The following is a 12993-nucleotide window of genomic DNA, read 5'->3' as shown; positions in this document are numbered from 1 at the left end:
GCCCCCACTAACATTCCGGTGCCACCGCTAACATTCCGGTGCCCCAGCTAACATTCCGGTGCCCCAGCTAACATTCCGGTGCCCCTGCTAACATTCCGGTGCCCCCGCTAACATTCTGGTGCCCTCGCTAACATTCCGGTGCCCACCACTAACACTCCAGTGCCCACCGCTAACACTCCGGTGCCCACTGCTAACACTCCGGTGCCCCCGCTAACATTCCGGTGCCCCCGCTAACACTCCGGTGCCCACCGCTAACATTCCAGTGCCCCCGCTAACACTCCGGTGCCCACCACTAACATTCCGGTGCCCCAGCTAACACTCCGGTGCCCCCACTAACATTCCGGTGCCCCCGCTAACATTCTGGTGCCCCCGCTAACATTCCGGTGCTCCCGCTAACATTCCTGTGCCTCCGCTAACATTTCGGTGCCTTGTGTATACCGGAATGAGAAGGAAAGGAGAAGCAGAGATGAGAAGGGGAAAGGGGAGGTAAAATGAGATGAGAGAGGAAGGAGTAGAAGAAGAGAAAGGGAGGAGGGAAAGAGAGAACTCCGGGAACCCTATCTAGTATGTATCAATAAAAGTGAATGTGTTTATTTGTCTTTCTGTCCAGGGTTAGAGGCAAGACACTTGGCCCTCGCCTCACCCAACTTTCACGCATGAAGCATGTGGGGTCTGGCAGTGTCATAGGCCAGTCGTGGTCTGACTCAATGCCACGCTTTAAGAAATATTAGCATCTAACCGCTTCCCCCCGCCCCCCATCCCTCCACGCCCCCGAGCTATTTTCAAGTTTTGAAATTTTGGTTGTCTTATCCATAGATTTATTTGGCAGTTTCAGTGCTTTGTTATTATATTTTTTTCAGAGAGAGGGGGAGTGGGGAGAGAGGGAAGGTGAAAGGGATAAGTAATTATTAAAAGAAGGCGCCAAGAGTGGGGAAGGTATTTGGAGATAGGGAAGGAGAGAGGGGAAGAGAAAGGTGAATAGGAGAGGAGAGGAAAGGGGAGAGGTGAGAGAAAGAGACAGGGGAGATTAGAAGTGTGGAAAGGGAAAGAGAGGGAGGGAAAGAGGATGAAAAAATGTGCAGAGGGGGAGAGACTAGGGGAGAAGAATGAGATGTCACTACTTTCGAATCAAAGTCGCGTTTCTGGTCTCCCAAAAACATATACTATACTACAACTAGTCCGCAGTGAATTTAAAACTACCATGACCAGGCGTTCTCCTACGTGGGGTTAGCAAGCGAGCTGGTACCTACACTTATTTTTGTTGCCCCACGTTTACATGATACACTGTGGTGTAGCTAAAATAATTATTATTACTGACCGAGGTCCCTGTCCCTCTCACCCCACCTGGGCAGGACGGAGCTGCTGGAGGATCACAAGGTGATCGTGTGCCAGGTGCTGAAGGCCGGCTCCACCGCCTGGAACTACCTCCTCGCCCACCGCTACAACATGACAGACCTCATCGAAAACAAGCTTTTCTACAAGTAAGTGCACACCTTAATTTATTTTCTTATTCCTGCAGCTCTCATGATGCGCCTGGAGATGACAAGCTAAACCAGTCAATACAAGAAATATTCGTATTTAATAATACATCTTCAGAGGGGTGAGCGTTTCCTGATTTAAAAGTTTCCTAATCAGAAGTTTCCTAATTTAAACATTCAACACACAATGTTGAATGTTTAAATTAGGAAAACATAGATAAAGCACGTGGCTGGTGTCCAAGATGCGGTCACGGTAGGCAGAGAGCTTCCTCTCTTCTTCCTCTATATATATATATATATATATATATACATATATATATATATATATATATATATATATATATATATATATATATATATATATATATATATATATATTTTACATATAGGGAAGGGAGTACCACCTCTGGCTGGAAGAAGGGGGACCCATAGCCTCGGAGGAAACCACACATAACGCATTGGAGGGAATGTAGGTCCCCTCCAATACAGTTTCTGTGTGCTTTGCTTATATATATATATATATATATATATATATATATATATATATATATATATATATATATATATATATATATGTATATATATATATATATATATATATATATATATATATATATATATATATATATATATATATATATATAAATACTGATTTATCTAGATATGTTTTTCTAATTTAAACATTCAACATTGTGTGTTATGATGGAGAACATACCTCTCTCACCTAACTGTGTTCCTTCTAGAGTCCTGGAGGTCTTAAAGCCGACTCTGAAGCGGTTCCGCGAGGCGACGCGGTCAAGAGAGTTCTTGAAGTTCCTGGTGGTGCGGGACCCGCTGGAGCGGCTGCTCTCTGCCTACCGTGACCGCATCTTGGACACCAGCCACGTCAGCTGGCAGGCCCACCACTTCGTGCCTCTCATCCTCGTCAAGACTCGAGGCATCAGGTTCGCTATTCGTGGCCATGTACTTTTCTTGAAGGTGTAGCGCTGGAGTTACACCAGTCGGCTAACAACCGACTGGGCCTTGGTTCGATTCATGGGTAGGAGGGGACACGCTGGAGCACGTTCCTTGGCACCTGATGAATCTGTTCACCTAGCAATAAACCAAACTTGTAACTTGGAATTATGAGGAGAAAGCGCTTAGCCAGTACATGAACAAGTACATGGGAGTTAGTGAACTAGTGTGGTTGACTGGAGAAACCTCGATAAGCCTCGATAGGGAGCCGGTCGGCCGAGCGGACAGCAGGCTGGACCTGTGATCCTGTGGTCCCAGGTTCGATCCCAGGCGCCGGTGAGAAACATTGGGCAGAGTTTCTTTCACCCTATGCCCCTGTTACCTAGCAGTAAAATAGGTACCTGGGTGTTAGTCAGCTGTCACGGGCTGCTTCCTGGGGGTGGAGGTCTGGTCAAGGACCGGGCCGCGGGGACACTAAAAAGCCCCGAAATCATCTCAAGATAACCTCAAGATAGCCTTACCGGTTTCCTGTTCACGACAGTGTGAAACCATAACTTATGCCCAAATAGCACACAAACGTAATATTAGCTTTCCAACACAACGAGAGTGAGAGTCCGAAAGGAAATCACAGCCATTTAGGATACAAATCAACTCGAGTTTTTCATCAGTAATAGCAATGAATTTTTGGCTGTTATATAAAAATAGACAAAGTTGATTCCGGAAGGGTAAACCATTATGAAGTTCTTGTTTTCAGATTTTAACCAAAACATATGCTTCAAGTCACAAATATAATCTCGGCTTGGCGTCAGAGTAACGGTGTCAAGAACCGTCACATTCCAATCATCAAATGAAATCACAGAATAACAAACGAAACAGGTAGTATCAACGAAATTATTAAGGAAGCCCAGCAAAAAATTTCAGGGTCTCGTAGAACACCTTCAGCATAACGTTCAGGAACCACGACAGGAAGAGGGAAGGTTGCGAAGAGGAAAAACAAAAAATTACCTTCAAGGAAGCCACTGAACGTAACTCTTGACTTCTGCGTTATCACAGCAATGGGCAGCGACAACGTAACTCTTGACGTCGGTGTGTTAAAGTGGGCAGCGACAACGTAACTCTTGACTTCAACGTTAGCGCAACTTTCTAGTTCTATATTTTAGCAAGGATTACAGCTATTTCGGCTTTTATGTTAAATTGTTGTGATATATTGTTGATAAACGCAAAATACAGAATGAACGAGCCACAAAAGTTGGTATAAATAGGAAGAGTGCAGCAACACTTTAGATATAATTAGCAAACTACCTACAAATTGGTAGAGAAAATGTACATATCAAGGCAAGGCTTTATTGGACGATATTTCGCTCGAGAGTAAGCTTTTTCGAATGCCGTTTCTTTCAAGCGGAAGTTTAATTAAGTTATGCTTCTATCAAAGCTATAGTTTGATAAATCTCACACTTGAGCGAAACGTCGTCCAGGAAAGCTTACACATACAATATACTTTACACTTAAGCGAAAGTGTTGATAGGCTGAGCGGGACCCTGTACAAACTAGCATGTTCAAAATATTTCCTCGGGGGTAATGTATCATTTAGGCTATGTTGGTCCAAGCTGCCGCCGACCCCTCAAAGACGCTTCCGTCAATTTTAGAGTATCATCAAAGACGCCAAATTCTTATTTATTGTTAAGATTTCCAATCCCTAAAAACATTAATTATATAAAATTTCCGTATTTGGGATCGCAGGTTATCATATTAGAAAAGAATTTCGTTATATTCTGAGACATCTTTATCCATAAATTAACAAATTAACTTTCAAATTGTGTTTACCAACACTCATACTGTTAGAAACTATTTAAAGCATTTATTTTTTACACCGCCGGCAGTGGCTATTTTATTTTACAGACCAAAGATAAGCATTAGCGCCAAAGGATTACAGATGCCACAAAAAATCTTATTCAGACCTCAATGGATGTTTGATATTAGCCTTTTCGTCTTATCTGCACACCTTATAATTAAGTATAATGATAGCTAGTAATAAAGGTCTTGTGTTGCAACTACTGTGATTGACAATATTATTTAAAACATAGATCCTTTCCTCTTTCCTCGGATTTGGTGCTGTTTTCATTTGTAAATGTTGGTACTGTAAGGTTCGGTACGTAGGTAATACCTCACGATACCTTAAACACCGTGTCTGTGAGCCAAAATCTTACCGTATAGGTTTGCTCGCAGGCAAGTTGCGTCCTCTGCTGTACGAGATCAATGTGAAGCCGTGAGCGTCCTCTCGCTCACAACGATTTCACTGTACTGACTTCGGCAAAAATGAAACCCGAGTCGAACAACTCCGAGTCCTCGACTTAATTGTTCACCCAATAGTTCCGTCATCTGCTAGCGTGTTTTCAGTCTTTTATTTAGGTATTATTTGTATTTTGTATTAATATTTAGGTTTTTACTGTTTATATCTGCTTATTATGCTTCTATTTTGTCTCAGTCTATTAATTGATTCTAATTTTTATAGAACTTTGATTTTGTTTTAATTTTTAGCTTATTTTTACTAAGTAATTGTGTTCCCTGTTTCAGCAGTGATGAAGAAATATTATCTCTGAAACGCTCGTTTAAAAAATAAATTGCATTTATTTCACTAGCGTGATACAAAGCTGAGTGCTGTACCACTGCACCATAGTAAGTAAGAGAGAGTATTTATCTCCCTTACTTCTGTGCTGCAGTGGTACAGCACTCAGCTTTGCATCACGCTAGTGAAAGTTCGCCCTGGCTGGGACTACAACTTGCTAGTCCCAGCCAGGGACTAGCAAGCAGGGCGTTATGAATTTTCGAGTATTTAAACAATACAGCTTCGGGACCACTCAGATTTATGAAATGATACAGATCATTAGGCCTGCAGAAAGCCTAATGACCGATACATGTACCCTTCCGGAAGTGACATCCCTAAGTGATCGTTTATTAATTGATCCAAATTGAGCAAACATTTATTTTCATGTTGTATGTCTTTGTAATTTTAAAGTAGATTCAATAATATTTCAATTAAAAATGCTTTTACAATATGTTATCAAAGCAGACCTCTTATAATCAATTTTGCTGATAATTTTTTGACAAATTAAATAAATAGACTAAATAATATTGGCCAGTGGATTCTCCAGTGGAGATAATTCTCTAAGGAGAATTCAGAGGTAATGAGACATCTGATGCCATCTATCGGAAACAAAGTACACTGCCAACAAGCCCGCTCAACAGTAGTCATAAGATACAGCTTATGCCATCTATCGAGATCAAATTACACTATCAACAAGTTACCCTACAAAATACACCTAGCGACATCTATTGCGTCGCCCATGCACTATCAATAGCCAAACAGCAACCCATAAGGCGGGTTGTTGTGCGGAAGTGAGAATTCTCGCGCTTCTATTTCATTGGTAGAGAGACTTTGTTGACATTCTCAACAGCCAATCACAGGAAACGGTCTGCTGAAGGCTGCACCCACTTAATAAATCATCTTTGTTCAGCACACCAGCCCTGATTATGACATTCTGCTTCAACTTTATTTTATCCAAAAAGTGAACTGTTAATTATTTAAAAGACTTATTACGTGATAATTAAATATTGCAGGATATAACAGGAGTTATAGAAAAATGGCTTGGCTACCTAATTTTGGACGTCATCAATGAGGTTGCCTCGAAACAATTAATATCAATAATACGATGCTCTGACCTCTTTGTTATTTGACTAATTTACTCAGTTACAGGGAAGTATCTGTCAGGTACAAAACAAATAGGTTGCTGTGCAAAAGGACTCAACACAAACTAAATTCTTAGTTTGTATTTAATTCATATAATTAGTGTTGCCATTCCCTGCAACAGCCAATCACAGGAAGGTATTTGCCTCCTCTGCCTCCTTATTGACGTCATCGAGAGTAACCAGCACACCGATCTAGCTTATGGCTTTATGTTTCATTGCATGTATATCCAAAATATGATTTTTTCCATTACTATGATAATTAAAAATGAGATATAAAAGTTGTTATACAAAATGGCTAAATTCTACCATTAAATGGACTTTTTTGCCTGATATATACAAAAATGTACATCAATGTATTACCATTCATTCATTATTAATAACAAATATATGTCTTTTTTATCTCGCCATTACTTGGTGCTTATTTTCAAGGTGTCTATCTACTTATCGATCTATCTATCTATAGATAAATCTAAATAAACCCACACTAGAAGGGGTATCCGGTAATGCCGAGATTTGCCTGTTTCTCCTCGCCCTTGTCACCCCCCACCCCCAACTCCCCCAACTCTCTCTCTCTCTCTCTCTCTCTCTCTCTCTCTCTCTCTCTCTCTCTCTCTCTCTCTCTCTCTCTCTCTCTCTCTCTCTCTCTCTCTCTCTCTCTCTCTCTCTCTCTCTCTCTCTCTCTCAGGAACACTTCTCACAGTGGGTTTATGAACCAGACAATATCACGCAATCCATAAACTTTATTAAAGATTATAGTAAAATAAATGTTGTATTAATTAAGATTATATTTTTGCTTTTAATTTTAATGTGATTTGTGGCTAACGTATGCATTATAACACAAAAGGAAACAACAAAATATTAGTATTCAGAATCGAGTCATTATGGTATTGTGAGGTATTTTGTAGAGGCCACGTTGGGACAGTGTTATATGGCACTCTTTTATTTTATGCTAATCCCGACACGCTCATTTTCGACACGTATCCAACTGGGAAAAATTGAGTAAAGCGTCTGGCCTCCAGTCAAAAACAGACGGGCAAATAGACAGATATTTCCATTGATAGATATACATATAGACGAAGAGAGAGAGGGGGGCAGCGAATTATACCACAAGCAAATATTTTTTAACGTTTTGTTTTTTTATTTATCATTATGAATGAATAAAGGATTACACAGAGCCAAGAATTATTAGGTCAAGTTACTAAAAATCCTTATCTCACAGAGCAGTTAGTCATACGTCTAGACTATACTCATATGTCTACGTCATAGGTCAGTCATAGCCCTGCACTATCAAACTTTGGATGCATTAGGATGATATCATCAAGAGTGGGTAAGGTAATTGCGGAGCTCCAGATACCTGATTCTAGTACAATACCTTATTGTGCTAGAATCCCAGAACTTATTATAAATAAGCTATGGGATTTACACATCAGTGTTTAAGGGGAATTCAAGGTAATGACAGATCTGATGGGATTTATCGGAAAAAATTACTCTCTCAACAAGCCAGGCAAACATCAGCATAGGATACTACAGCAGGTACCCTCTATTAGCAAAACATTGCAATATTATGCACTACCAACAGCCGCACATAAGGCTGAAGGAAGCCTTCCTGTGCTAGCATATCATTGGTAAAAATTCTTTGTTGACATTCACCACAACAACCAATCACAGGAAGGGATCAGCTAAACACTTAACCCACTTAATAATATAATCTTTATTCTGTGCACTAGCCCGTGTTGTGGCATTCTGTTTCAACTTTAATCTATCCAAAAAGTGAACTTTTCAATAATTTAAAATTTATAATGGAGTGACATTTAAATATTACAAGATATAGCAGTTAGTTGTTATAGAAAAATGGCCTGCATGGCTACCTAACTTGTGACATCATCAGTGGGTGATGCTTCGAAGCAAAAATACATGGATGCTGCATTCGTAGTCCATCTAGTGACAGAATTTGACCATTTTTATTTAACTTAAAGATCTTATATATTTAATTATTATATTAAGTGATCGAAAAATTCTTTTCGTGTGCTGAGCACCCTAGATGACGTCAATACTGAGGCGAGTTCTTGCAAATCCTTTCCTGTGATTGGCTGCGACAAAGAATATCAACACTCTTTCTATGAATGAAATGCAAACGTGGAAATGCGTCTTATTGCTGGTTTATGGGCTGCTGTTGGCCTGTTGATAGTGTAACTTTCAGCCGATAGATGGCATCAGCAGTTTCTTTAGTAATTATGGGAAAGTGGTGAATGGTAGCGAAGGTGGCGATGAAGATAGTTGTAGATGAGTTACCACGAAGAAATCAACACGATGAACAATGTGAAAACGTATACCAACCATAGAAAACGAAACAAGAAATTACTTAAGTTCTTTCCTGTAAATCAACAAATCTTCTGAAATACAAACAATGGAGTTTCTAAAAAATAATTTTTGTCAAAAATGTATAAACCATTACTAATATTTATGTTATATGGCTTTGTAATTTGTATTAAAACAGATTTAATGCTATCTATATTTAAAATGCTTTTATAATTTGTGATATGTTTGTGATTTGTAGTTGACGCCTTGACGGTACAGGTTCGAACCTCTGAGGAATCATTATTGTTCATATAACTGATGCTTAGGAAACCAACCAGGATTCGCACCAATGTTACAATGGCTAACCCTTCTAGCGTACATAGTATGGATACCACTCCACCAGCATTTGGCTTTTCAAGTTGTCAAACTTTCTCACACTTATAGACTTGGTGCTACCCGAGCTCCACCAGCTGGCGGAGTGGTATGCCAGTGGGGTGAGCCCTGGTAATGCAGGTTCAAAACTTGATCAGCTCATAAGAGTTTTTAGTGATGTGATGTATATATAATAATAACTGTTATCTTCCTCCCAATAGCTACGCTCACAGCGACCTATACAACATTGACGGCAGCGTCAAGGTGGTTCCCTCCTTCAGCGAGTTCCTCAATTTCATCGTAGACGAAGAGCCTCAGGACTTCGACCCCCACTGGATGCCGGTCTCCCAGTCGTGCGCTCCCTGCCACATAAAGTACACGGATGTCGTCCACACTGAGACCTTCCTCGACGACATTCAGTACATCATGAGGTTGGGTTCTGATAGAGATTTATTGCGTGTAAATAGAAAATATAAATATTGCGTGTTCTCATGGAGATGTTGGCAGGGCGCGGGGAGGGGGGGTGTTGTTTGTAGTTTTGCATGACGGTGTGTGTGTTTGGGGGAGTTACTTCATGGTTAGGTTTTGTGTTTTCGGAGTGTTCTTTGTACCGGGAGTGCTTTTTAGTTGTGTTTTCTGTGTTGAGTGTTTTTTTGTGTTTTCTGTGTTGTTGTTTTTATGTAGGGATGTTTTTCGTATTGGGGTGTAGAGGTGTTGGGGGTGTTGTTCGTATTGGGGGTGTAGTTGGTGTTGGGGGTGCTGAGGCGTTGTTTGTGTTGCGTGTGTTGGGGTGTTTGTCAATTAGCACTTGCATTATTATTTTCATAACCATTATTTCTAATTGTATAATTACTGTTTATTTTAGTAATTATTTCGTTTACATTCAGCTCTGGTAATTGCTGCTGCATGAATATGAAGTCGAAGGAATTAGGTGAGAGTGGTGCTCCTGTAGCAACGATGAACTATTCATGTAATAACTTGCTCTGGTAACCTTGGTATTGGGTTGGTAACCTTGGGTCTGTTACCCGCTGAGGTTTAGTGCCTCATGTCTGGTATCTGTAGCTTTCTGGTGCAGATATGGTGAATTTTTCTGGTACTGTATAGTAAGGTAATGTTATCTTCAGGTACCTGGGGGAACGCCGATTAAGGGAGCCGGTCGGCCGAGCGGACAGCACACTGGACTTGTGATCCTGTGGTCCCGGGTTCGATCCCGGACGCCGGCGAGAAACAATGGGCAGAGTTTCTTTCACCCTATGCCCCTGTTACCTAGCAGTAAAATAGGTACCTGGGTGTTAGTCAGCTGTCACGGGCTGCTTCCTGGGGGTGGAGTCCTGGTTGAGGACCGGGCCCCGGGGACACTAAAGCCCCGAAATCACCTCAAGAGAACCTGTTATTCCTGGGATTCGAAGCTTGTGATCTACTTTGAGAACAGCGTACGGCACTCCACAGACTGAGTATCCATTCTGACAACATTTAAACATTTATTGAATAACTTGTGTGGCTTTCTATAGAAGCTGCTGTTAAGTTCTTAATATTATTGACTAATCCTGGTATACGTTTCAGTACAGTTATATCCTGGTATTCTGGTTAAATAAGTGCAATGGAAAGAAGCTGGCATGTCTGGTGACGTAATTTTTGTGTTTTTTTTCCCAGGCTGGAATCGTTAGATTAAAAAGTAAACATAAGGCTGTTGTCTACTTCAACATTCACGCTGTCTGTTAATTTTCGGTCCTTCTCTCCCCAGCAACTATCCGACTTTCTTCTTAGGACTCCCCCGGTTCCACATAACACCTACCTTACATAACGTTTCTTCTTCCATTTTCCATATTTCCCCCTCTTTCTCACATTGCTAATTATAACCAGCTATCCTCCCTTTCTTTCATTGTTAACAAGACATGCCCCTCTCCCTTGTTAATCAGACGTGCCCCTTTCTCCCTGCCGCCGATAAGCGTCGTCTTCCTTCTTGCATGGTCTATTAACCGGATGTGCCCCTCTCTCTCTTCCTCCTACAGGAAAAGTGGTTTGGACACCAAGGTGAACGCCAGCCTGCTGATGCAAAACACTAACAAGGGACGCGGCAACACTCAGGACCTGCTGACCAATCAGTACCGTGCCGTCGGTCCCGAACTGTTTCAGCGCATCGTCCAGAAGTACAAGCTGGACTTCGTGCTCTTCGGTTACGATCCCAACCGCTTGTTCCAGCACATCTGGCCCAACTCGACCTTTAATTGGAAAGACTGACTCAGGAAAAATGTGGTATTGTACGTTTATACCTGCATCTTAGAAGGATATATATTTATGTACCTTATAAGTGTCCTTGAGTGTGACACATACCTCAGATTATACATCGTATCGACGTATATTTGTGAGATATAATTATGTGGATGAGTGAGTGGTGCTCTTGTCGGCTTGTGTTACCGTCAGAGCTCTGCGTCTAGGAGAAGAGAAACAAGTCAGAGCTAGTCTCTCTCTCTCTCTCTCTCTCTCTCTCTCTCTCTCTCTCTCTCTCTCTCTCTCTCTCTCTCTCTCTCTCTCTCTCTCTCTCTCTCTCTCTCTCTCTCTCTCTCTCTCTCATGATGTCATAACTAGTCACGTACGTTAATTATTGTCATGTGTGTATATACGTAATAATGACGCTATTTGTCATATACATTAATTATGACATCATTATTTAGTATGTAATTCACTTGTGATATTATTTGCCATATATATGTTGATTACGACCTCATTACTTATCCCACACGCTGCCTCTAATGCCATTATACAGAATGAAAGACTTGTATAATTTGAATAAATGCAGCTAAGTATTTATACATTATCATTATCCTCAGCATTAATGTATAAACAACGTATACTCTCGCCTTGATCTTTGTCTACATATATTTTCTACTTTAGGAAAGACATATAATGAACTAAACATGAGCCAAAAAGTATATCTTCAGTGATATTGCCTCTAGTTTACCTCTTGGAATTCAAGTACGCCTTTTCGTTTCTGGTTTACCTCCGACTTTCAGTTTATTTTTTCACTTTCTTGATTGCTTCTTTTTCCCCTGTTTAAACTAAGACAAGGGTTTACTAGGACACACGTCGATGCTCCTAATGAAGTTGCAAGCTAAAAGCTGTTATCCTGCATCTCCTCACTTATTTGATCAACGTATTATTTGTATCAATTAGTAATAAACTCAATTGAATTCGAAGTAACTATGTTACATCCAATACCGGATGTACGGGAGTAATGGTCTTGAGTAATCAGTCAGCTGATTGATTAACTGACTGAGCTTCGTGCTGTGATTTTCAACTTCCGGTTGTTCTCGAAATTGAGCCTTGAGAACATTGACCTTGAGCACAACAGTAAAGCATGGTAAGACAATTATTAGCAAAAACACCATGATTGATTGATAAAGATTAAGCCACCCAAAAGGTGGCACGGGCATGAATAGCCCGTAGGTGGTGGCCCTTTTAAGCCATTACCAGTATCAAGAGCTGATACTGGAGATCTGTGGAGGTGCGACTGCACCCTGCGTGACGAGAAACACCATGAAGCCACTACGACTACATAGCACTTGAAAGGAATATGAGAATAAGGATTTGGGATGGAATTGTGGGAAAAATATGGTGCCCGACCACTTGGACGGTCGAGGATTGAACACTGACCTGCAGGAAGTCCAAGTGGGTGGGTGAACACAACAGCAAGTCCCCCAACATATCTCCAGAGTTGAACACTCTGAGATCAGAGTCTTGAAGATAATGTTGACCAAACCACACACTAGAAATTGAAGAGACGACGACGTTTCGGTCCGTCCTGAACTTGAAGACAATACATCAGAGTTTTGAAGATTGATGTATTGCCCAGTCCAACGAGAACGGGTCGAGACTCGAGAAGTGCCTTCTGACACGGCTCTCCACCTTGTCCAGTATTCTGATAAATGATGCTGGGCGGGAAGTCCAGGAGAGATTGATTGACGAAGATTAAGCCACCCAAAAGGTGGCACGGGTATCTATCGACTTGAGAATGGTTCAGGACGGACCGAAACGTCGTCGTCCCTTCAACTTCTAGTGTGTGGTCTGGTCAACATACTTCAGCCACGTTATTGTGACTCATCGCCTGCACGGGCATGAATAGCCTGTAATCCAGGCGAGCGGA

At 41.2% G+C, this 12993-nt stretch overlaps 1 protein-coding gene across 2 annotated transcripts in view; it reads left to right on the top strand.

The window, feature by feature from the left end:
- LOC123755051 (carbohydrate sulfotransferase 10) overlaps window positions 1-11412 on the top strand; it is a 43182-nt gene extending 31770 nt beyond the window's left edge. The window contains exons 6-9 of one of the 2 annotated variants that reach the window (XM_045737510.2): window positions 1353-1481; window positions 2222-2422; window positions 9071-9280; window positions 10862-11412. In XM_045737510.2, the coding sequence (XP_045593466.2) occupies window positions 1353-1481; window positions 2222-2422; window positions 9071-9280; window positions 10862-11090 (769 nt within the window). In that variant the 3' untranslated portion in view covers window positions 11091-11412. The remainder of the gene's footprint in view (window positions 1-1352; window positions 1482-2221; window positions 2423-9070; window positions 9281-10861) is intronic. The other variant, XM_045737511.2, reaches the window with a different exon arrangement.
- Window positions 11413-12993: the final 1581 nt, after the last annotated feature.

Source organism: Procambarus clarkii, chromosome 28 (assembly GCF_040958095.1).
Source record: "Procambarus clarkii isolate CNS0578487 chromosome 28, FALCON_Pclarkii_2.0, whole genome shotgun sequence".
NCBI classification, from domain to species: domain Eukaryota; kingdom Metazoa; phylum Arthropoda; class Malacostraca; order Decapoda; family Cambaridae; genus Procambarus; species Procambarus clarkii.
Note: the sequence above shows the minus strand (reverse complement) of the source record. Positions and strands in the feature narration are given on the sequence as shown.